Source organism: Rhinoraja longicauda, chromosome 1 (assembly GCF_053455715.1).
Source record: "Rhinoraja longicauda isolate Sanriku21f chromosome 1, sRhiLon1.1, whole genome shotgun sequence".
Lineage (NCBI taxonomy): Eukaryota > Metazoa > Chordata > Chondrichthyes > Rajiformes > Arhynchobatidae > Rhinoraja > Rhinoraja longicauda.
Window position 1 is genome coordinate 36,898,881 of NC_135953.1, and position 25,667 is coordinate 36,924,547.

The 25,667-nt window shown below is 41.2% G+C and overlaps 1 protein-coding gene across 4 annotated transcripts; it reads left to right on the forward strand.

Annotated features, from left to right (window-relative positions):
- Positions 1 to 66: 66 nt before the first annotated feature.
- tpgs2 (tubulin polyglutamylase complex subunit 2) lies at positions 67 to 23,530 on the forward strand. Of its 4 annotated transcripts, XR_013549515.1 has the most exons (8): positions 244 to 447; positions 5,364 to 5,443; positions 7,083 to 7,170; positions 12,600 to 12,731; positions 16,025 to 16,138; positions 17,532 to 17,695; positions 18,166 to 18,558; positions 22,376 to 23,530. XR_013549515.1 is itself a non-coding variant. In XM_078430521.1 (7 exons), the coding sequence occupies exons 2-7, from the start codon at positions 5,423 to 5,425 to the stop codon at positions 18,403 to 18,405; spliced, it is 759 nt and encodes a 252-aa protein (XP_078286647.1). In that variant the 5' UTR covers positions 67 to 152; positions 5,364 to 5,422; the 3' UTR covers positions 18,406 to 23,530. The 4 variants fall into 4 exon arrangements, 3 of the variants coding, with proteins under 3 accessions (XP_078286647.1, XP_078286540.1, XP_078286726.1); XM_078430521.1 differs by lacking the exon at positions 244 to 447 and adding an exon at positions 67 to 152 and having other exon boundaries at positions 18,166 to 23,530; XM_078430414.1 differs by having other exon boundaries at positions 18,166 to 23,530.
- Positions 23,531 to 25,667: the final 2,137 nt, after the last annotated feature.

Consider the following 25,667-nt stretch of genomic DNA (forward strand, 5'->3'; position numbering starts at 1 on the left):
TCGCATCCTGCACCGCCCGTCGCAACCAACCAGACGTCACAACGCCGGCGTCGAATGTGCCGGCGGTCGAAGTCTCCTGCAGAGTAGAGGAGAACTACATTTTCCAGAAGGCTTTGGGTGTGACGCATGCGCTCACTGCGCATCGGCAGACGGTAAGCACGGAGAATGAGGGAGGTGGAGGTGCTCGAACTACATTTCCCAAAAGGCTTTGGGTTTAACGCATGCACTCACTGCGCATTGCATTAGTAGGCGGTTGTGGGCAGGGAGACTGAAAGGTTGCAGTTCTGTGGAAATCGCGTTAAATTTTGTTTTGTCAAGTTTATGTGTGTGCTCGCCGCGAGGTAGAGTTGTGGGGAAAAGAGCTCCGGGCCAGGATGGAAGACGATAAAATCATGAATTTGAAAGACTTGGTAGACCGGCTGACTTTTGGCGTAACCAGGATACTGGGTGAGTGAGTGAGTGAGTGGAGGACGGTTGCGGTTGCGGTTGCGGTTACCATGGGGAACAGCAGCTGAAAACCGGGCTCAGCAACTGTCCGGGCGGGAAGAAGTAGACGCAAACAAAAAAATGCTGGAAGAACTCGATCTGTCAGGCAGCGTGTGTGGAAAGGGGAACACACACTTCACGTTTTAGGTCAATAGACAATAGGTGCAGGAGGAGGCCATTCGGCCTTTCGAGCCAGCACCACCATTCAATGTGATCATGGCTGATCATTCTCAATCAGTACCCCGTTCCTGCCTTCTCCCCATACCTCCTGACTCCGCTATCCTTAAGAGCTCAATCTAGCTCTCTCTTGAATGCATTCAGAGAATTGGCCTCCACTGCCTCTGAGGCAGAGAATTCCACAGATTTACAACTCTCTGACTGAAAAAGTTTTTCCTCGTCTCTGTTCTAAATGGCCTACCCCTTATTCTTAAACTGTGCCCCCCGGTTCTGGACTCCCCCAACATTGGGAACATGTTTTCTGCCTCTAACGTGTCCAACCCCTTAATAATCTTATATGTTTCAATAAGATCCCCTCTCATCCTTCTAAATTCCAGTGTATACAAGCCTAGTTGCTCCAGTCTTTCAACATACGACAGTCCCATTCAACAGACTGGGAAGGATCTTCAGCCTCAGACGTTAATTCTAGTTTCAATTCGAGTCAGATTTTGCTCAGCTCTTAGGGCTAACGGAATCAAGGCATCTGGGGAAAAGCAGAAACGGGGTACTGATTGTGGATGATCAGCCATGATCATATTGAATGGCGCTGCTGGGTTGAATGGCTTACTCCTGCACCTATTTTCTATGTTTCTAATTTCCACAGATGTACCAGTCTCTACATCCAATACATCATCCTCTGACATTTACATCACCTCCAACATGATCCCACCACATTTTCACATCTCCAACCCTTTCTGCCTTCTGCAAAGACTGCTCCCTCTGCAACTCCTTGGTTCATTCATCGCTTTGCACCCAAACCACACCCTCCCCAGGTACTTTACCCTATAACTGAAGGAAATGTAACATCTGAACCTATTGCCCTCCATCCAGGGACCCCAGCAGTCCTAGCAAGTGACACTGAGGTTCGTGGACACCACCTCTAACCTGATATACTGCATCCTGTGATCCTGGTGTGGCCTCCTGTACATTGCCGAGACCAAGCGTAGAGTCAGCGACTGTTTCACCTAACACTTGCACTTGGTTCACTAAAGCGTAACGGATCTCTCATTTTATCTCTTCTTCCCATTCCTTTACTGACCTTTCTGTCCTGCGTCTCCTCCATTGTCAGAGTGAGGCCAAGCGCAAACTGGAAGAACAGCACCTCATTCCAATAGACAATAGGTGCAGGAGTAGGCCATTCAGCCCTTCGAGCCTGCACCGCCATACAATGTGATCATGGCTGATCATTCACAATCAGTACCCCGTTCCTGCCTTCTCCCGAAACCCCCTGATTCCGCTATCTTTAGGTGCTCTACTTAGCAGCTCTTAAAGCTGCTATTCCACTTGAGTAGTTTACAATCCAACGGTATGAACGTTGAATTCTCCAATTTTAGGTAACTTCCAATACAACCCTCCCCTCTCCTTTCTTCCCCTCACCCTCTTTCTCTCTCCACTTTGCTCCTCCCTGTACACCACTGGACTCGCACCTATTTCTCCCCTGCCACTTAAGTTCCTTTCTCTGTCAGTTACTCCGGATTTATTTTTTAAACCAGCATCTGCAGGTCCATGTTTCTACATCTAGACATATCCTGAGCTGTGTATTCAATGATACGTCTTTAACAATCTGTTAATACAGGAGCTGGCCATCTAATGTCATCCCTGATCGCATCATTAGAGTTTCAATGAGAATAGATGAATAGAGAATAATTCATCTATTCTCCCTTTATAGCTTAAGTGGTACAGAATCATAATGTGTCACACTGGTTGATTAGATTTGATGGCCTTAAAATATTCGTGCAAGTTAAACTGAACAGATATTCTTTTTTTTTGAAGACCAGTTCTCATTTTTTTGAAGACCAGTTCTCTTTAAGAACTGCAGATATTAGTTTACAAAAAAGACAGAGTGTCTCTGCCAGAACTCCGCCTGACCCGTTGAGTTACTCCAGCACTGTCTTTTTTTTTGTCTCATTTTAATTAATGCCTGCTTGCCACATCATTCCATAATTCCTGAATCATCCCAATACCTTCAAGTTTGAAAGATACTGATGGTCAGGTTCATGAACTGTGAATGATGAGATATTGTAAGTTTAGTCAAAAAGAAAAAGGAAGCCCATACAAGGTGTAGAAAGCTGAAATCCGAAAACGCCCATTGAAGAACATAAAGGAAGCAGGAAAGAATTTAAAGAAGGATGTTATTGGAAAGGGCTCTAAGAGGTGGGATATGCATGTATTTGGACTAATGAGGGATAGTCAGCATGGCCCTTTGCATGGGAAATTGTGTCTCACGAATGTGATTACGGTTTTTTAGAGGCAATCAAGAAGATTGATGTGGGAAGTGCGATAGATGGTGTCGACGTGGGGTTTACCACAGCCTTGGTAAACCCCGTATGGTAGGCTGGCCTGGAAGGCTATGTTATGTGTATGTTATGTGTATTCAGGGCAAGCTAGCCAGCATATCATTATGGTGAAAAAGGAAAAGAAGGTTTGGAAAGATATAAAATCGAGCAGTGCCCTTTGAGGAATATCAATGGAGCAGGAACATAGTAAATCGGTGCAGGAGTAGGCCATTCGGCCCTTCGAGCCAGCTCCGCCATTCCATATGATCATGGCTGATCATCCAAAATCAGTATCCTGTTCCTGCTTTCTCCCCATATCCCTAGATTCCATTAGCTCTAAGAGCTATATCTAACTCTCTTGAAAACATCCAGTGAATTGGCCTCCACTGCTTTCTGTGGCAGAGAATTCCACAGAATCACAACTCTCTGGGTGGAAAAAACCTGTTCCCCATCTCAGTCCCAAATGGCCTACCCCTTATTCTTAAACTGTGGCTCCTGGTTCTGGACTCCCCCAACATGGGGAACATTTTTCATGCATCTAGCCTGTCCGATCACTTAAGAATTTTATATATTTCTGTGAGATTCTCGTTCATCCTTCTAAATTCCAATGAATACAAACCCTGTTGATCCATTCTTTCATCATATATCAGTCCACCATCCCTGGAATTAACCTTGAGAACCTATGGTGCAATCCCATAATAGCAATAATGTCCTTCCTTAAATTAGGAGATTAAAATTGCACACAATACTCCAGGTGTGGTCTCACCAAGGCCCTGTACAACTGCAGTAGGACCTCCTTGCTCCTAAACTCAAATCCTCTCACAATGAAGGCCAACATGCCATTGGCTTTCTTCACTGCCTGCTGTACCTGCATGCTTACTTTCAGTGACTGATGTACAAGAACACCCATGTCTCATTGCACCTCCCCTTTTCCTAATCTGACACCTAATCTGACGCCTTCTTGTTCTTTCCACCAAAGTGGATAACCTCACATTTATCCACATACTGCATCTGCCCACTCACCCAACCTATCCAAGTCACCCTGCAGCCTCATCGCATCCTCCTTGCAGCTCAACCTGTCACCCAGCTTTGCGTCATTTGCAAACTTGGAGATGTTGCATTTAATTCCTTCATCTAAATTGTTAAAAGGAAAGAACACGTGCAGGGAATTAGGATTGACAAAAATACCCATGCAAGATGGTGGGATTAAAGAGAATCCCAATGATTTGTATGCATACATTCAAAACAAGAGTAATGGGGAAAGTAGAATAAGGGAGGTCATTTAAGCTCAGGATCAAGAGGATGTAGACGAGATACTAAATGAGTGCTTTACATCACCCATCAGCATGAAGGGGGACATGGAAGAAGAGAGATCAGTGTGGAGTATATGTTCGTGGGCTAGGGCATTTTGAGATCAAAGGAGGTGATGTTGGATCTCTTGAGCATTAAGGTGGGATCTATCCTAGCCTTATTGAGAGATGCAAGCGAAGAAATTGCTGACCTTGACAAAGATCTTTGAATTCTTTGGCCTCTGACAAGGTCCTAGAGGATTGTAGAGTTGCTAATATTATTCCTTTGTTGTTTTAAAAACAAAAGGAAATAGAAATAACCCAGGAAATTATAAACTAGTGAGCCTTACATCAGTGGTACGGAAGTTACTGGAGAGAATCCTTGGGGATAGGATTTACTCGCATCCGCAACAGGATGGACTAATTAAACACTGTCAACATAGCTTTGCCCAGGCACATAAAAAGTTATGTCTTGCAAACTTAATTATGTTTTTTAAAGAAGTAACAAAGGCAATCATTGTGGGTAGGCCAGTGAATGTTGTCTCTATGGATTGCATTAAGGTATTTATAAAGTCCCTCATGGTAGACTGACCAATAAAAATAACATTTACAGGATTCACATGAATTCAAATTTACATGACTTGGTCGTGTGATTTCAGAAATGGCTTTCTAATAGAAGACACAGGGTTGTGATGGAAGGCTGTAACTTGAGCTGGAGGTCTGTGACCAATAAAGTGCCACAGGGATCTAACCATCAACTTATCAAAAAAGCCCCTCATCTATATCCATCTGTCATTCGCCAGGCTTTGTCCTGCTCCTTCTTTCTTCCAGTTTTCCTCCCAATCATAATCATTCTGAAAAAGGCTCTGACCCAAAACATCACCTATCCATATTCTCCAAAGATGCTGCCTGACCTGCTGAGTTACTCCAGCAGTTTGTGTCTTTTTTTGTAAACCAGCATCTGCAGTTCATTGTTTCTATATTTAACAATGATGCTCTTCTGCTCCACTCAAATGAAGACAGCTGAAGTTAACAAATTGGTAAAACTACAATAAAAAAAATCTCCAAATATGTTTACTCTTAACTTTTATTTTAGAAAGTCGACCTGGTGTGACAGAAGTTAGATATGTAGAAAAGGAGCCAGCAGAACGTCATATGATTGTTTCATGGGAACAGGTGAGCAATTTCATACTTTTATAGGAGATTCAACCATAGGATTGACTAACATTACCCCTCTGCATCCCTCTCTAGAATGCCTATTCACTTGTGAAGTAAGCTACCATTTGTGAACATACAGTGACTGATTAGCTTGGCTTAATGGTCTTCATTCGAAACCTGGCCGAGGAATGACGCCACCCCATCAATTATCCTGCCTGTGCTGTCACAATGCCATTGTGCCTCTTAAGTATAAAGCGCACTTTAATCTATCTCCATAATAATCTGGTACTTTATCTCTTTTAAGCACCTTGCTTGACCTAACTGTCTTATTGAGGTTTTCTTTGCCAACTTCCAATATAAAATTAGATTTACATTTAGCCTTGTTGGTTCACATTTCCTTCTTTTCTTAAGCCATTTTTTAACTAGTTAAGCCATTTTTTAACTCTTAAGCAATTTAAACTAGTTAGTAGTTTCGACATCAATAATAGCTTCTCCCATTAAATTATAAAACAAATAATTATTTCAGTGGAAAGAACTGCAGATGCTGGTTTAAATCAAAGGTAGACCCAAAATGCTGGAGTAACTCAGCGGGACAAGCAAAGATGCTGCCAGTCCCGCCCACTGAGTTACTCCAGCATTTTGGGTCTACCAAATAGTTATTTCAGCCATTTTAGATCAGAACCTTGGGGTATCAATTGATTGTTTGGGAGATGTATTCCCATGTTAAAAAAATAATTCTGTCTACTGTATTGCAGTCATGTTAATTGAAACCAACTGCACTTCTCAAATTCAGTAATTCTTTAACTCAAATAATGTTATACTTATTGAATGCAAAGGTGAATAAGGCCGTAGCAAAGAAAAGTTGTGGTCCCTCTCTGTACTCCAGAATAATGTTGGAATAGTGACTTGTTTGGCAGCTGCAGGTAGAATTCAGAGGTGCTTTGTGTTCCAGCCAGATCTCGCAATGGATTTATAAAAACAGAAAATGTTGAAAATATTGAACCATTTCTCTCTCGGGATGTTTTCTGTTTTACTTCAGATTTCCAGCATCCACAATATTTTGTTTTTGACCAAATGCCTACACTGGGGGTGAGGAAGAGAGGGAGATAAACTAATAGTTTAAATGTTGCCAGGAATGTAAAAGATGGAGATGAGTGTGAGATTGGAGGTTGTAGAACCATTATGTTGAATGGAAGACCAAATGATGGGACATTCACCTCTTCTAGTGCGACGCACTGTTACTAACCCTAGATCAGGCACTCCGCACTACAGCATTATACCGTTTAATCCTTTGTGGGGAGGGGGGGAGGGAAAAAGATTTTTAAATATTACTAGTTTATGGGTTTTACAAAAATGGGTGGAATCACAGATATGAATTTTCCTTTGCAATCCCAGAATACCATGTAATAAAATCATTTTTTTGACTAGTACCCCTGAAATTATGAATTCTACATTATATCACATGCCACTTTGGTTGACATAAAATGACATGGTCATCGATTTATCATGAGCATTTGCTTGGAGTTTTAGTAGCATTTCAACCAATTTCAATCAACAACTTAGAAACAATATATTAGGCCTTTTACATACTTCAATGATAAACAAATTATAATTTTATCAGTCTTATAGAACAATAATCTTTATTACATTTATACAGAAGTACTGTTGTTCACTCCCAGAGGATCTGAGGAACTTTTATCTAATGACCGATGGTTTTTTGATGACCTGGAGTATCAAATTTGATGGTAAGACTATTGTGGTAAAATAGTTTTGCATTCTATTAGTTGTTTTTCCGTGGTATTGGACAAGATGTGATTATAGAAACTTGGTGACGTGGTGATTGAAGACTGTGCTTATTGTACTAGCATATAAAGAAATATACAATTCTTAATGTTATATATTCTGTTCCCTTTTTGTAACTTTTGCCCACATTTACAATGAAAACTTCCAGTACAAACTTGTATTATAATTATATTCCCCTGCCTGTGATGGCATTTCTGCATTTTAATAAGCAAGCAAGTGGAATTATAACAGGAGATGTTTATGAAGGCTATTTCACTTTCAATCTGAGACATAAGAATTAAAAATGGTAAAGATGAACAATAAGGTTTTTAATAAAGTTTTATATCGTGATAAAATGTTGTATACCCTGTAGTTTATAAGTTATTGAAAATAATCTGTCTGAAACTGCCTAAGGGGCCAAGTCCGAGATGGACGACCTCATAAAGTTAAAAACTTGGGTACAGGTAAGTTAACACCCAGGGTTTTGGCTTTTATTTATCATCTTTACATGTACCGAGGAACAGTGAAAAACTTTACTTTGCGTGCTATCTAGTTAAATCATGCCATACATGAGTACAATCAAACCATACACAAGTACAAGAGGCGGTGCAAAGACAAAAAATAAACAGTGCAAAATATAGTGTTACAACTAAAGACAATACATTGGGGATTGAAAGGCTTATGTGTCACCTGAATTGTTCACTATGAAGTGAGCCCAGGCAAATTAAACCCTGTTACTTTAAATGTGTATATTATAAACTTGGTAAATACTTGGTTAATTACTATTGATATTCTATGCTACCCCCACATGATGATGGCAATTGGCAAAGGCCAGACATGGCAGTATCCTGCAAGTCAACTGTTTTCTTCTTTGAGTAAAACACAAAGTACTGGAGTAACTCAGCAGGTGAGACAGCATCATAGACAGGTGATGTTTTGGGTTGGGATATTTCTTTGACACACAAAATACTGGAGTAACTCACCAGGTTAGGCAGTATCTTTGGAGAGGGGGGGGGGATGGAGAAGCAACATTTCGACAACGATTTTTGACTGTTTTTTACCAGCAAGCCATGAGCTATTCTCATGCTTTTGACTTTTGTTTTTTTTTTTAATGTTAGGCTCTGGTGAGGCCAAATTTGGAATACTGTGTTCAGTTTTGGTCATCCTGCTATAGGAAGAATGTCCTTTAGCTGGAAAGAATGCAGAGAAGATTTACAAGGAAGTTGCTAGGACTCAAGGGCCTACGGTATAGGGAAAGATTGGGCAGGCTAGTCTTTACTCCTTGGGGTGCAGAAGAGTAAAGAGTAATTTACAGAGGTTTGTAAATTCATGAGGGTGAATGCACACAGTATGTTACACAGGTTAGAAACCAGAGGACATGGGTTTAAGGTGAGTGGGTAGAGTTTTAATTGGAATGTGAGGGGTAACCTTTTCACTCAGTTGGTCGTAGGTATATGAAATGGTCTACAAGCGGAGATATTTGAGGCAGGTACTTAACATCATTTAAAAGACACTTGGGCAGGTATATGGATAGGAAAGAGTTAGAGGGATATGAGACTAGTTTAGATGGGCCATCTTGGTCTGCATGGATGAGTTGGGCAAAGGGCCAGTTTTCATGTTGGATGACTCATTACCCTCTAGCTTCCACCATCAGGAAAAAACATAGAAAATAGGTGCAGGAGGAGGATATTTGGCACTTCGAGCCATCTGAAAACTGCAACTAATAGGTTCAAAAATAGCTTGCTCCCAACAACCATCACGCTCTTAGACACACCACAACACTAACTACAACTGTGATTTTCTATGGACTGTCTTGATTGCACCAAGGGCTGCCTGGTTTTTGCACTGGTATTGTGGTTATTAATTTATTGAGTTGTTTTTGTTCATAATATCTGTGTGTATATTGCATTTACAGGCCTGTTATGCTACTACAAGTAAGAATTTTACTCTTGATGTTGCTGAATACTGTATTGAACCTACAGCGTACAGTAGAGACTACACTGACTACTGTAGTTGCGTTACAGTCTGGTTTAATAACTCGGACGTGCAGGATTGCAGAAAGTGGTGGTCATTGTTCAGTTCATCACTGGTATTGACCTCCCCACCATCTGAGGAGTTTACAGGGAGCGTTGCCTCCAAAAAGCAGCTAATATCATCAAAAGCCCATGCCACTCTGGCCATACTTGCATCTCACTGCTACCATGAGAAAGACAATGGAGGAGCCCGAGAACTGCTGGCTCCAGTTTTAGAAACATAGAAAATAGGTGCAGGAGGAGGCCATTCAGCCCTTTGAGTCAGCACCACCATTCATTGTGATCATGGCTGATCGTCCACAATCAATAACCCGTGCCTGCCTTCTCCCCATATCCCTTGATTCCACTAGCCCCTAGAGCTCTATCTAATTCTCTCTTAAATCCATCCAGTAATTTGGCCTCCACTGCCCTCTGGCAGAGAATTCCACAAATTCACAACTCTCTGGGTGAAAAAGTTCCTTCTCACCTCAGTTTTAAATTTCCTCCCTTTCATTCTAAGACTGGCCCCTGGTTCTGGACTCACCCAACAATGGGAACATCTTTCCTGCACCTAGCTTGTCCAGTCCTTTTTATAATTTTATATATTTCTATAAGATCCCCTCTCAACCTTCTAAACTCCAGTGAATACAAGCCAAATCTTTTCAATCTTTCCTCATATGACAGTCCCGCCATACCAGGGATCAATCTCGTGAACCTATGCTGCACTGCCTCAATTACAAGGATGTCCTTCCTCAAATTAGGAGCCCAATCTGTACACAATACTCCAGATGTTGTCTTACCAGGGCCCTATACAACTGCAGAAGAACCTCTTTACTCCTATACTGAAATCCTCTCGTTATGAAGGCCAACATGCCATTAGCTTTCTTCACTGCCTGCTGTACCTGCACGCCAACTTTCAGTGACTGGTGTACAAGGACACCCAGGTCTCGCTGCACTTCCCCCTTACCTAACCTAACACCATTGAGATAATAATCTGCCTCCTTGTTTTTGCCGCCAAAGTGGATAACCTCACATTTATCTATATTATACTGCATCTGCCCTCACTCAATCTGTCGAGGTCACCCTACAACCTCCTAACATCCTCTTCACAGTTCACACTGCCACCCAGCTTTGTGTCATCCGCAAACTTGCTAGTGTTGGTTCTAATTCCCTCTTCCAAATCATTAATATATATGGTAAACTGTTGCGGCCCCAACACCGAGCCTTGCGGTACTCCACTCGCCACTGCCTGCCATTCTGAAAAGGACCCGTTTACTCCTACTCTTTGCTTCCTGTCTGCCAACCAATTTTCTATCCATGTCAACACCCTACCCCCAATACCATGTGCTCTAATTTTGCTCACCAATCTCCCATGTGGGACCTTATCAAAGGCTTTCTGAAAGTCTAGATATACTACATCCACTGGCTCCCCTTCATCCATTTTACTTGTTACATCCTCAAAAAATTCCAGAAGATTAGTCAAGCATGATTTCCCTTTCATAAATCCATGCTGACGTGGACTTATCCTTTTACTGCTATCCAAATGCACCGTTATTACCTCTATAATAATTGACTCCAGCATCTTGCCCACCACCGAAGTCAGGCTAACTGGTCTGTAATTCCCCGTTTTCTCTTTCGCTCCTTTCTTGAAAAGTGGGATAACATTAGCTATCCTCCAATCTGCAGGAACTGATCCTGAATCTATTGAACATTGGGGTCCAGAACCAACCTGATTTTCCCAGTCTACCTGCATATTGAAATCCCCCATCAACACAGTGGCATTACCTTTGTTACATGCCAGTTTTAACTCCTGTTGCAACTTACACCCTACATCCGGGCTTTGAGAAAAGATTCTTCTCATCAATCGTCAGGCTCTTGAACCATCCTCCACAACCCTACCTCAGCAATGACCTACTATAGAGTCATAGTGTGACTATAGGTTCATACAGTGTGGAAACAGGCCCTTCGGCCCAACTTACCCACACCGGCCAACATATCCCAGCTACATTAGTCCCACCTGCCTGCGTTGGGTCCATATCCATCCAAACCTGTCCTATCCTTGTATCTGCATAACTGTTTCTCAAATATTGGGATAGTCCCTGCCTCAAATACCTCCTCTTGCAGCTTGTTCCATACACCCACCAACCTTTGTGTGAAAAAGCTATTCCTCAGATTCCTATTAAATCTTTTCCCCTTCACCTTAAACCTATGTCTGGTCCTCGATTCACCTACTCTGAGCAAGAGACTCTGTGTATCTACCCGATCTATTCTTCTCGTGGTTTTATACACCTCTATAAGATTACCCCTCATCCTCCTGCACTCCAAGGAATAGAGTCCCAGCCTACTCAACCTCTCTGTATAGCTCAGACCCTCTGGTCCTGGCAACATCCTCGTAAAACTTCTCTGTACCAATAGACAATAGGTACAGGAGGAGGCCATTAGGCCCTTCGAGCCAGCACCGCCATTCAATGTGATCATGGCTGATCATTCTCAATCAGTACCCCGTTCCTGCCTTCTCCCCATACCCCCTGACTCCACTACCCTTAAGAGCTCTATCTAGCTCTCTCTTGAATGCATTCAGAGAATTGGCCTCCACTGCCTTCTGAGAATTCCACAGATTCACAACTCAGTGACTGAAATTTTTTTTCCCCATCTCAGTTCTAAATGGCCTACCCCTTATTCTTAAACTGTGGCCCCTTGTTCTGGACTCCCCCAACATTGGGAGCATGTTTCCTGCCTCTAACATGTCCAACCCCTTAATAATCGTACGTTTCGATAAGATCTCCTCTCATCCTTCTAAATTCCAGTGTGTACAAGCCTAGTCGCTCCAGTCTTTCAACATATGACAGTCCCGCCATTCCGGGAATTAACCTAGTAAACCTACGCTGCATGCCCTCAATAGCAAGAATATCCTTCCTCAAATTTGGAGACCAAAATTTGGACCAAAATTTTACCCTTTCCAGTTTGTAAAGCTTCCGCTGTATCACTATGACTTTATGCTTGTGCAAACAGCAGTTTACCACTCTTAACTCTTGTAGACCCAAGGAACCGCACATGCTGATCTATACCCTAGAGAGACACAGTGCTGAAGTAACTCAGCGGGCCAGGCAGCATCTCTGGAGAAAATGGATGTGACACTTTGGGTCGGGACCCTTTTTCAGACTTGAAGTCACCTATCCTTTTTCTCCAGGGATGCTGTCTGACCTGTTGAGTTACTCCAGCACTTTGTGTCTACTCTTGAGTCTTGCTTCATTTTCCCTTGCTGGGATAAGTAGAAGATTATAAAGCAAGTAGTATTTAGGTAAACTCTATTGCACCACATAGAACATTGTGAAAATGTTTTGTTTTATTTGACAAATAAAATTATATGTCTTTCTTAGGCAGTAACATGCAATTGGGAACAATGTTAATCAACAGTGTTTCAGCACTCTGTCGACTGGGCACAACATCCATTTACAGCTTGCCAAATGCAGCCACTTTGGCAGACCTAGAAAGTGATACAGAGGATGAAGGTACTGTGCAGTCAAGATTTAAGGGGTGTTTGGGGAGGTGGTGCTTCAAGTGCAGCATGGACACTGCCTCACACCAGCAGTGTGAACTTGCGGCATTCACAGAATCATAAACTGTCTTCGATACCCATGGAATCCCCACCCCAGGATGATTAATTGTCACAGATTGTCACAATGTTAACAGTATACACAATTATACACTTGAGACCTGTTCTTGTAAACACATAGTTGTTTTTAATAAAGTTTTATCTTGGCATGTTATACTCTAGAAGAACACACAGAGAAAATAAATCCATTTAAATTGCACGACAGATTAATTTTTTTTCAGGCAGCCAGTGTTTGTCATTTATTTTGAAAAGAATTGCAAAATTGCAGGTTTGGTCTGGTACAGATTTCGCAGCCTGAGAACTGGGAAGCCTGGCATGAGTTCATTTGGGTCCTTTGGCTCCATGGGTAGTCCACAATGAGGCACAAGAGCATGTGGCAGACTGGAAAATATCACCCCAAACTTAGACAAACACCAACATTTAAAACCTGTTGGGAAAAATGAGTCCATTCATAGGAAATTTGTAGTCATTTATTAAAAAAAATTAAAGAAAACCCCTTCGTGATTTAGCATCTATAAGCTATAAGTCTGGCATCATGTACCGGACATACAACACAACAATATCAGAATTTCTTTGCGAAAGGATATTAGTGCACCTTTCTTTATTTATTTCAGCACCCTGGTAGGTTCAGCATTATTGTTTTTTTACATGAAATAACAAATTTACGTGGTAAATTGTCTGAGTATAATTTCCTCAACTACAATGAACGTGTCTCAGGTTTTAAACAGATATTTGTACCCCTAATCCAGCGATATCAAGTTGCTATCATATCTTTCTCGTGTTATAGCATGCTACTTCGGTCACTTTGTATGCAGGGAGTGCTGTGTTGCAATGGTCCTGCTTTGGCTTTTAAATTTTATGGACACCTGGTGTTGCTTCTGGCATGTTTTGAACGAAGATAGGCCTGGTAATTAAATGGGAATTGGAAAGATTAGTTCAAGCTATAGTATTGCCAGTTATGCTACTCTGCTGCTAATGATCAGACACAGCACTTCATGGATCCCCATATTTAAATCTATCCCATTTTAGAATCATAGAGATACAATACCAAAATGAGCTCTCTGACCCTCAATGTCTGTACAGTGAAGTACATATCTGTATTAATCCCATTTTTCACCACTTACTTTGTAAACTTCGGGGCCTGAGTTATAGGAAGAGGTTGCCAGGACTTGAGGGCCTGAGCTATAGGCAGTAGTTGTGCAACTAGGACTTCATTCCTTGGAGAGTGCAGGTGGATGAGGGGTGATCCTATAGAGATGTATGAGAGGAATAGATTGGGTGCATGCAGTCTTTTCTCCAGAGTATGGGAATCAAGAACCAGAGGACATTGGTTTAAGTCAATTCAATTTTAATTGTATAGCACATTTAAACACAACCCATGTTGACCAAAGTGCTGTACATCAGTGCAGGTACTAAAAAAGAACATACAATAGCACACAAACCTAACAACACATAAACAGTTTACAGCGCCCCCTCAGAGGGCCTCAAACACTAGGGAATAGAAATAGGTTTTGAGCCTGGACTTAAAGGAGTCGATGGAGGGGGCAGTTCTGATGGGGAGAGGGATGCTGTTCCACAGTCTAGGTGCTACAACCCCAAGGTGAGGGGAATGAATTAATAGGAATCTGAGATAAGTTTATGGACATACTGCAGGTACTATAACAGCATTTAAGATATTTGGACAGGTAATTGGATAGGAAAGATTTCGAGAGGTATTGGCCAATCGCAGGCACTCGTGTAGATGGAGTGTGTTGGGCGGGATGAGCTAAAGGGCCTGTTTCTGTGCTGTGTGACTAACTCTATAACTTGTGTCTAGGACTTCAGGTAAGTAGTCTTAATCTTGTTTAAGTCTGCCTCCATCACCTATTCCAGGCAAATTATTCTAAAATTCAACCATCCTCCAGATGCAAAGAAAATTCTTCCTCAAATCTCTTCTAAATCTCCTACCCTTTAGGTTAATCCTGTGCCCACTGGTTATGGACATATTTACTGAGGGGGAAAAATAAAAAAACTACCTTCCTGTACCCCTCTATAATTTGAATACTTCAATCAGATCCTCCCTGTTCCATGGGGGGGGGGGGAACCCAGCCTATCTAATCTCTTCTCATAACTGATATGCTCCACCCCATGCAAGTCCTTGTGCAATTGCAAGCATATCCTTCCTACAATGAAATGATCAAAACTCCATACAGTACTCCTTCAATGGCCTGACTAATGTTTTATAGACTTGCACCATAATCTAGCTATTGTTGTATTCCACGCCCTGGTAGTCCTATATATTGCAGTTCAAGTTCATTGTTCTCTCAAATTTATTTCCTCAAAAAATGCAGTCTGGCCACTTCATACTTTACAGTTCAGCCAAACTATTAGTAACGTACCTATCATACACTAGGATGGCACAGTGGCACCTTTGGTAGAGCTGCTTCCTCACAGCACCAGACACCCAGGTTCGATTCTGACCTTAGATCCTGTTTGTCTGGAGTGTGCACGTTCTCCCTGTGACTCTGTGGGCTTCCTCTAGGTGCTCAATTTTTGCCCACATCAGATAGGCACATGGCTTTGTACGTCAATTGAGCACTGTAAATTTCCTGCAGTGTGTAAGGAGTGAATGAGAAATTGGAATAACGTAGAATTAGTGTAAAAGGATGATCGATGGCACACTTGTTGGGCCAAAGGGCTTGTTTCCATGCTGTATCTCTAAACCTAAATTACTTATGGCGTAAGTTTTCTTACTGACTGGTGTCTCTCAACATTGTGCTTCACTTGCAATTAATGGTACTCTCAATTATAAGATACAAATTATAAGGGAGGCACAGTGGTGCAGCGGTAGAGTTGCTGCCTTACGGCACTTGCAGCGCCGGAGACCCGGGTTCAATCCCGACTAGGGGTGCTGCCTGTACGGAGATTGTATGTTCTCCCCATGACCTGCGTGGGTTTTCTTTGAGAACTTCGGTTTCCTCCCACACTCCAAAGATGTACAGGTTTGTAGGTTAATTGGCTTGGGTTTGTATACTTGGTATAATTGTGAATTGTCCCCGCTGTGTGTAGGATAGTGTTAATTTGCGGGGATCGTTGGTCGATGCGGACTCAGAGGGCCGAAGGGCCTGTTTCCGCACTGTATCTCTAAACTAAACTAAACATAATGTGGTATTTAATAAACTTTTGTATTAATAAATCCTTTTTCTTAAGATAAAGAAGAACCGATCACGAAACCACATTTTAATTCACAATGTCGGATTTTTGAGTTGGACTCTTGTGATGGAAATGGGAGAGTTTGCCTTGTTTACAAAAACACCCAATCAGGTAATCTTTAATCTAATCAATGTGTTGTAGATATCAGTGATTATAGCTGTGTGTATACTCATTGTAAAAACAATTACAATTTCAAGGGGAAGTAAGGATCTTTTAGTCATCTCTATAATTCTAAACTTTGTGTCCTTTGTAACCCAGCATGTGCAATTCCTTGTTTCTATAGTTCATAATTAAGGTCAAAGAATATTCATCAGAACTGGCACAGGCGGTTGTGAATGGATAAAGTGGAATTTCTCTGATAGGGTAATGTCAAGATTACTATAAATTGTAGAGGATATTTGTTTGATTACTTTAAAGCGGGCAGTTAGAGGTAAGAAAATGGAGCTAAAGTTCATAGATAAAAGCGATAGGAGGAGCAGGATGGCAAAGGTACGTCAGCGAGACCAAGCGTAGACGAGACAACCAAACGAAACCAAAACGAATAACCTTAATGCGCTCTGTTTGCTATGTCCTACTGGATCTCTCAGTTGCTAACAGTTTGAACTCCCCTTCCCATTCCTATACTGACCTTTCTGAAGTTGGCCTCTTTAATTGCTAGAGTGAGGCCATATGCATTCTAGAAGACCACGTATTCCACTTGAGTAATCTACAACCAATGGTATGAATATTGAACTCTCCAATTTCAAGTAATGCCCCTGCTACCCACCTCCTCTCTTTCCTCTGGCCAAGCCCCCCACCACACCCACTCCCCCTCCCACCTGGTGTGCACACTTTTTTTTCTACCATCCTCGTCACTCTGCTCCTTTCCACTCCTCTGTAAGGTCATCTCCCATCCCTGACTCATATTACTCTTTTATCCTCCCTCTTTCCCTCCAGCTGCACATTTTACTAATCCTCTTTCCTTAGCTGGCAACCTTTTGACTCCTTTTCACCTCTCGGCTTTGTTATTTACTCCACCAATTTACTCCACCAATCCACTCACCTCATCTGTATCAACCTATCATTTGTGGGGCTTTGCCCCTCCCCCCCCCCCCCCCAACCCTTTTTCCACTTTTTCCCATCAATCTGAAGAAGGATCCAAAAAGCTTAAATGTCGCCTGCCCATTCCCTCCACAGATGCTACCTGACCTTCTGAGTTGCTCCAGCACTTTGTATTTTTACTCAAGATTCCAGCATCTGCTGTTACTTATCAACATTTCACACCAAAACCTATTGTAGCTTAGTAATGACATCTGATATTTACAAGATTCTATTATAATCTCAAAATGTATCTTTAAGATAAAGTAACTAAAGATATAAAATTGAAGCAATGTTAACCATTTATAGCTATTCGATTTTATATTTCTCCCTAGTCAAACATATTTAATACGTTTAAAAAGCTTCTTTTTTTGATGGAAAAAAATCAAATGTCCTGGTCATTTATAGATAACCTTTTTTTCCACAGGAGTTGTATCTTCTTGTGCTGAAATCTGGTTCCTGGATAGAGCACTTTACTGGCATTTTTTAACTGATACATTCACAAGCTACTATCGACTTATGCTCATTCACTTGGGACTACCCCAATGGCAGTATGCACTAACAAAATATGGTATTAGTCCTCAGGCTAAGGTAGGAACTGTTACATTTAATGTGCTGTAAAAGCAGTAAAGTTTCTTTTCAATTGAATAGAATGATGCTGATCCAAAGTATGATGTGCAAATGGGATATTTCATTTAGGTGGTTTCATAAATTCAAAGAGACATTCTAAACTTCATTTTGGTGAATTTTCTGTTTGTGGCTCAACCAATATGCCCTATCAAAATCAGGTTATTCAAAAAGACTTCATTAAATTCATTGGAATCTTTTAGTGTTTGACGCATGGAATCAGAATTCTGATGCTCAAGCTGGAATAACGTGACAAGTACTATCAAATCAATCATTCAGATTTGTCAGCATCAAAATATTGGTACATTAAGAAATTACAACTGTGATGGGTTTTGGTATCGTGCCAATGATTTCAGCTTTTCCTTATTGTATTTTTTCTACATCATTTTAGTGCAAGTGAATAGGCTTTCACAACATATTCTCTATATTTTCAGCAATGGTTCAATATGTACAAACCTATTACCTACAATTCCAATGTGATAGCAGATGACGACATGGCTTTCATTAATAAGCTGGATCCTAATCAAGTGTTTAAGAACAAAAATAAACTTCAACCCCCAAGAAAAAAGTCTTGTATTCCACTAGCTGGACCACAGAAGAGTCTGACCAGTTTGGTCACGAACAAAAACTTATCTCAAATGGGAAGTATTACTACCAAAAAAATGATTCCTTGATTTTTGTGTTAACATCTGGAACATTTGTTGCAGACATTTGTCTGTTTTGTCATCTGAGCTGTTCTGCTTATGCTGCTGTCACAAAGAGGCAAGACAGACTGGATGAAGATAAAGAACATAATATTGATCCAGCTTCCTGCAAGTACAGAAAAGGTGGTGTATGAATGTTGTTGCCATCGTGTACATCATGATGCAAATGCATGATTTGCAAAATATATTATTGTGATGAAGGCTCTCACTGGTACAGTACTAGTGTTAATAATTACTAACCCACAGTTCTTTTAAGCTTGTTCAAGTTTTAAATGCAAGTTTGAAATTTAAATGAAGTATGCTATGCAAATGGAATTTGTGGTATTATCTATTTTTGTTATCCTCAATCAGATTTCAGTTGGTTATGAAGCTACCTATCTTATTAATAAAACAATAAACAATCTAGTGCAGGATTACTGATTTCACTCCAGAATGCATGTAATTGATAGCCAGAACAATGTTTTTTTTACAGAGATTATTTATTAAAGTTTCCCCCACCATGGTAGTTCCCTTCATTTACACTGAAAATAGAAAATAACCATTTTATGACAACAGAGCCTTGGATCATCTGAAGCTGAGCCTTGGTTGTTCAGTTTAGTTTATTTTTCACATGTACTGAGGTACAGTGAAAAGCTTTTGTTGCATGCTATCCAGTTAGCGGAAAGCCAATACATGGTTACAATCAAGCCATTTATAGTGTATGGATACATGATAAGCGAGTAACATTTAGTGCAAGGTAAAGCTAGCAAAGTCCGATCAAGGATAGTCTGATGGTCACCAAAGAGGTAGATAGTAGTTCAGCACTGCTCTCTGGTCGTGGTAGGATGATTCAGTTGCCTGATAACAACTGGGAAGAAACTCCCTGAATCTGGAGGTGTGTGTTTTCACACCTATACCTTTTGCCTGATGGGAGAGGAGAGAAGAGGGAGTGGCCAGGGTGCGACCCATCCTTGATTATGCTGCTGGCTTTGCCTGGGCAGCGTGAGATATAAATGGAGTCAATAGAGAAGAAGGGTCTCGATGCAAAACGTCACCCATTCTCTCCAGAGACACTGCCGGTCCCGCTGAGTTGCTCCAGTTTTTTGTGGCTATCTTCAATAGATGGGAGATTGGTTTGTGATGGTCTGGGCCACGTCCACAATTTGCTGAAATTTCGTGTGGATGGTTGGCAAGGAAGAGCAAGTTTAGGTGCTGCATGACTCCATGACCTCGCCCTTGCCAATCTGGAGTTAGTGCAGGAAAGTCATGTTGAGGCAACAGTTTTGCTACGACCATACTGAATGATAGAGCAGGCATGAGGGGCCAAATGGCTTGCTGCTGTTTCTATTTGTTACGTCTTCATGAAATTTCAGATTTAATTAGGCTATTTTGTAACATCTCTTTTGGTTTACATAACACTAAATCTCAAAATTTCTGACATGCTTCAGACTTTTGTTTATTTAAAATTAATACATATAATGACACTTAATTTATTTACTTATTTGAGCAGAAGGTAAGATTGTTGTAACTAACCTGTGCTGCTTCTATTTCTCTTCTTGTCTTTGGGAAGCTGAAGTTCACAATTTTTCTCTATTTCCTTACAATTAATAATGGAAAATCCAGGTTAATATTTGTGTTCATCTCACAATGCTGGAAAATCTGTGCCAAAGTGAATCCTATTTTGACTCCAACACTTAAGGATACTATAAATTAGAAACTTTTTACATCTCCCCTTGCTATAATCAGGCTAACATGTGACTGACGTTAATAGACTGATAGCGTCCACTACCTTGCACGGCACAGTGGCGCAGTGATAGGGTTGCTGCCTGACAGCACCAGAGACCCAGATTCAATCCTGATTATGGGTATCCGTGCAGATATTCTCCCTGTGACTAGATTTTCTCCAGGTGCTCCTCCCACGATCTAAAGATGTGCAGGTTTGTAGGTTAATTGGTTTCTGAAAATTGTCCATAGTGTGTAGGATAGAACTACTGTATGGGTGATTGCTGGCCGGCGCAGACTAGGTGGCCAAAGGTGCTGCATGCTGCATCTCTAAACTATTGTGCTTTCTGAAATGTTCAAAGTTAATTTTTGACATGCCATATATTCAGCTACGACAGAACAGAAATAACCAATATCGGTACTCCTCTTGATATCTACCTTGCCAAAATTAGATGTCTCAAATAACGTAAGGAGAGACTCTCCTGAAATATGTCGAGAACTCTTTATAGCTTAAATGTTTTCTATCAGCCTAGAATGCAAAATAATATTTATTATTATTTAGATTAAATAGCTTTTTCTCATTGGAGAAGATCAGGGATCAGACATTGTAAATATTGTCTTGCACTCTTTATTTGCTTGATATGTACTCAGTGAAGTGCCAAAAAGATTGCACATTTTATTTACACTACTTTTACTTGCACTGTAAAGCCATGCCATATTTATGCCATTTACACACATTCTATTGAGATGTGTAGAAAACTTAGTCTTGGAAAGGGATTAAATCGATCACCAATATTTTTTGTAACTTTTTGACTATCAATTGCATAATTTATTATGTTGATAACTACATTTTTTATGTTTCCATTAAATAAGTGGAAAATGAAAATCGAAGAGTTCCTTCGTAAAACATAGAAAGAACCTAGAAAAGTACAGCAAAGAAAAGGCCCTTTTGGCCCACAATGTCCGTGTTGAACATGATGCCAAGACCAATTTTTATCTTCCTGACCCTAATCCATTTCCTGCATATCCATGTGCCTATGCAAAAGTCTCTTAAATACCGCTATTATATCTGCCTCTGTCACCATCCCTGGTGGTGTGTTCCAGGTACTCACCAATATCCGTTCAAAAAAACTTCCCCCACACATCTCCTTTAAGCTTTGTCCATCTTACTTCATCTCTCCGTTTTGATATTTCCATCAAGGATAAAAGGTTCTGACCCACCCTATCTATGCCTCTCATAATTTTATATGTTTCTATCGGGTCTCCCCGCAACCTGTGGCGTTACAAAGAAAACAATCCAAGTTTGTCCAATCTCCCCTTTAAGCTAATGGCACCAAATCTAGGCATCATGCTGGTAAACCTCCTCTGCATCCTTTCCAAAGCCTCCACATATTTCCTGCATCGAGGCGACCAGAACTGCATGCAATACTCCAAATGCGGCTCAACTAAAGTCATATAAGCTGCATCATGACTTCCTGACTCTTAACAAAATTGAGTATTAAGTCCAATTTAATACGTTAAGAATCAAACAACTGAATTGAATATCTTTGTAACAAATACAAATTTAATTGGTTTATAACAAGATAAATGGTCATTTTCTGCACAATAATATTGCAAAGTTTATTTTAAATAACCAAACTGCAGAAGACTAATGCTAATGTTCAGTTACCTATCTTTTGGGCTCCCTTAATTCTTTGAGTGCCAGCATCATTACAGTCTGAAGACATAAAATGAAGTTATCAATAAGGGAAATCATGCACGTCATTGTTTCCTTCCACAAATTTTGGAAAATAAAATATTTATGATATTTCATTATAAGATAATGCTTTTTGCCAAAAGAAACAACACAATGATGGATTAATATAGTTAATAGTGTGGGTGGGAGGGAGAGAGTTAAATATTATGTAAATATTTGTTTTCTCATTATGATTCTCTATATGCAGGCACAATGCCCACTATGCAGCTCGCAGAATGAATACAATTAAATTACACTATTCAAAATATATTCCATTATTTGAGATCTTATTTATAGAACATTTCTTGAATGTTTCAAAAACAGTGATCAAACAAGGAAATGTGTCAACAGGATCAAAAAGCAATTATTGAGTGATATTGTGATTTAAGCTTTTAAAAATGATATTTTAGAATGCACTTTATTGTGGTAGTGAATGACTTGCATCCATCCTGTGTTGAGATGGCTGATAAGGCCAATGTAGCTCACATGGACTCTTTCCCCCAGATGAAGCATGAGCCATATATCAGTGGATGATGCAGTCAGCCTAGGCCTGTACTTCATCCTCCTGCACCCAAACCACCAGGGGACCTATGCAAGGATTTTGTTTGTGGACGTTAGCTCTGCATTCAACACCATTGTGCCAGAGCTACTACACTCCAAACTCTCCCAGTTGATTGTGCCTGAACCCTTCTGTCAGTTGATAACCAACTTCCTGACAGACAGGAAGCAGCATGTGAGGCTGGGAAAGCACATATCGGACCTGCAGACCCTCAGCATAGGAGCACCGCAAGGCTACGTACTCTTCCCTCCTTTATTTTATCAAAACCAATGACTGCACCTCCATGGACTCCTCTGTCAAGCTTCTCAAGTTTGTGGATGACACAACCCTGATTGGACTGATGCAGGATGGAGAGAAATCTGCCTACAGACAGGAAGTGACACAGCTGGCGTCCTAGTGCCATCGCAACAACCTGGAGCTCAATGCTCTTAAGACAGTGGAATTGATTGTAGACTTTAGGAGAGCTCCTCCTCCCCTCCCCTCACCATCAACAACACCACAGTCACATCTGTGGAGTAATTTAAGTTCCTTGGAACCATCATCTCCAGGGACCTTAAATGGGGGGCCTCCATCGAATCCACAGTCAAAAAGACCCAACAGAGGATGTACTTCCAGCGGCAGCTGAGAAAACACAATCTGCCACATTCAATGATGGTCCAGTTTTATACTGCCACCATAGAGTCTGTCCTCACCTTCTCCATCATAGTCTGATTTGGCTCAGCCCCCAAGACGACATCCGGAGGCTGCAGCGCATCGTTCAATCAGCTGAGAAGGTTGTTGGCTGCAACCTCCCCCCCCCCCCCCCAATCGATGAACTGTACACTGCAAGGGCCAGGAAGAGAGCGGGCAAGATCATCTCTGACCCCTCTCACCCTGGCCACAAACTCTTTGAAGCACTTCCCTCTGTAAGGCGACTCGACTGTCAAAGCTGCCACAGCCAGACATAAAAACAGCTTTTTTTCCGCGAGCAGTTGCTCTACAACAGCCAAAAGTCTAGCCCCCTTTTGCTCTGGTATTTTATTTCATTCTTTTCATGTTTAAATGATAATGTTTTATTCTTAATTGTTTAATGTATATTGTGTTGTTACTTGCGAGCAAAGCACCAAGGCAAATTCTTTGTATGTATCCATACTTGGCTAATAAAATTTATTCAATTCAATTATTCCATCATGGTCCCCTGGCATGTAAATTATGGTTTTGCCCCAGGGTTATGGAAGATTAGTTACTCATCACAAATACTTCTAACCTAATCTTGTAGCTACAGTGTTTACTTTGCTAATCTGGTTACGTTTCTGCCCAATGGTGACTTTCCACCAATCCCCCACCCACCCTGCAGAAGATCGATGCTAAGTGACCTGGCCATTGAATGTCGACAATAGATGATTAGATTCTCACATTGTAAATACAACCAAGCCAGTTTGTAGTTTGATATTTGACCAGGGTGGTGAGGGTCCTTGATGATGATGGCTGCCGTTTTGAGGTGTCACCTCCTACTCTTTGATGGTGGGGTCAGTACATGTGATGGACCAGGAAAAATTCACTTTTTTTTCTATTTTCCTTCATTCCTGATATTCGAGTTGCTGAACCAGGCCATGATGCAACCAGTCATTGTGCTCTCTACTGTACACCTGTGGAGGTTTAAGAGAGTATTTATTGACATACCAAATAACCTCAATTTTCTATGTAGAAGCATTGATGGGCTTTCTTTATAATTGCAACGATGGCCTGGGTCTAGGACGGGTCTTAAGAGATATGCACACCCAAGAATCTGTAGTTTTTGACTCTCCACTACCAACCCTTCGATGAAGGCAGATTCTTGGATAGGAAATTTAAAGATGGAATTGGAACTGTGTCTATATTGACAGTTATATGTGTAGAGTGAGTAGAGCAGGAGACTGAGCACACAGCCTTGAGGTGCCCAGTGCTGATGGTTATTGAGGATGAAGTGTTGTTGCCAATTCGTACTAATTGTGGTCTGTCGATGAGGAAGTTGAGGATCCAGTTGTAAAGGACACAGTGATTCACGGACACATAATTCCCTGAGCTTGGTGACAAGTTTGGAGCAGATGAAACTGTAGTCGATGAACAACAGCCCAAAGTATGTCTTCTTATTGTCCAATTGGTCTAGTACAAAATGGAGAGCCAGGGAGATTGCATCCCCTGTTGATCTATTGTGGCAGTGGGCAAATTGTAGTGGGTCCAGGTTCCTGCGAAGGAAAGAGTTGATATGCACCATAACCAACCCCTCATAGCACTGCAACACCACAGACATTGGTGCCACAATTTGGTAGTCATTGAGGCTCATCACCTTGCTCTTCTTGGATACTGGTATTATTACTGCCCTTTTAAAGCAGGTGGGGACCTCAGGAATGTGCGGTTGAAGATGTTTGCAAAAACTTCAGCCAGTTGGTCCACTCGGGTTTAGAGTTCATGACCAGGTATAGATGCTTTCCGAGGGATCGCCCTTATGAAAGGATCTTCTGAGGTCAGCCTCGGTGACTGAGATTACAATATCATTGTGGGCCATGGGGTCCTGAGAATACGCATCAATGGTTCTCCCGATCTAAGCACTGCAAATTCACAAATGAACACTTGAGGGCAGTACTAGAACAAAGAATACTGTATACATGTAAAACTTTTTTCTATATGAGTATCGATTTCTTTTAGCCTCTTCCCCAGCCTGACCAAATCCTGCAGATATTTATAGAGGCAGTAGACAAATCTTTGAAAGATCAGGGAATTGGGAGTTGTGGGGAACTGAAGAGAAGTTGAGGCCCAGGGCAGGTCACAAGAAAATATGAGCAGCTGTAGGCCTTCAACCTTTCAAAATTGTCCCACTGGTCAATTGGATCATTGCTGATGTTTTTGCATAATTCATTCAAGTTCATCAGAGAGGATTTTTCTTGAACAAATCCATTCTAGCTTTCTGTGATTATCCTATGGAGACCAGGGAGTGTTGTGTGGTTGATTTAACCCAGCAAGATTGAGGTTGGAAGTGGGAGGCAAGGATTCCCAGAATATCCAGGGTAGTTACCAGAAGAAGCTGTAGTAACAGATACAATTATGACTTTTAACAAACATAGGAGCCAAATTTGGGTAAATGAGACTAGCCTAAATGAGGCATCATGATTGCCATGTATGGGTTGAGCCGAAGGGCCTGATTTTGTGCTCTGTGATAAAATTATAACTATCTTAGAAAATGAATAAAAGTTTGCTTTCCTTAAATACCATTCATAG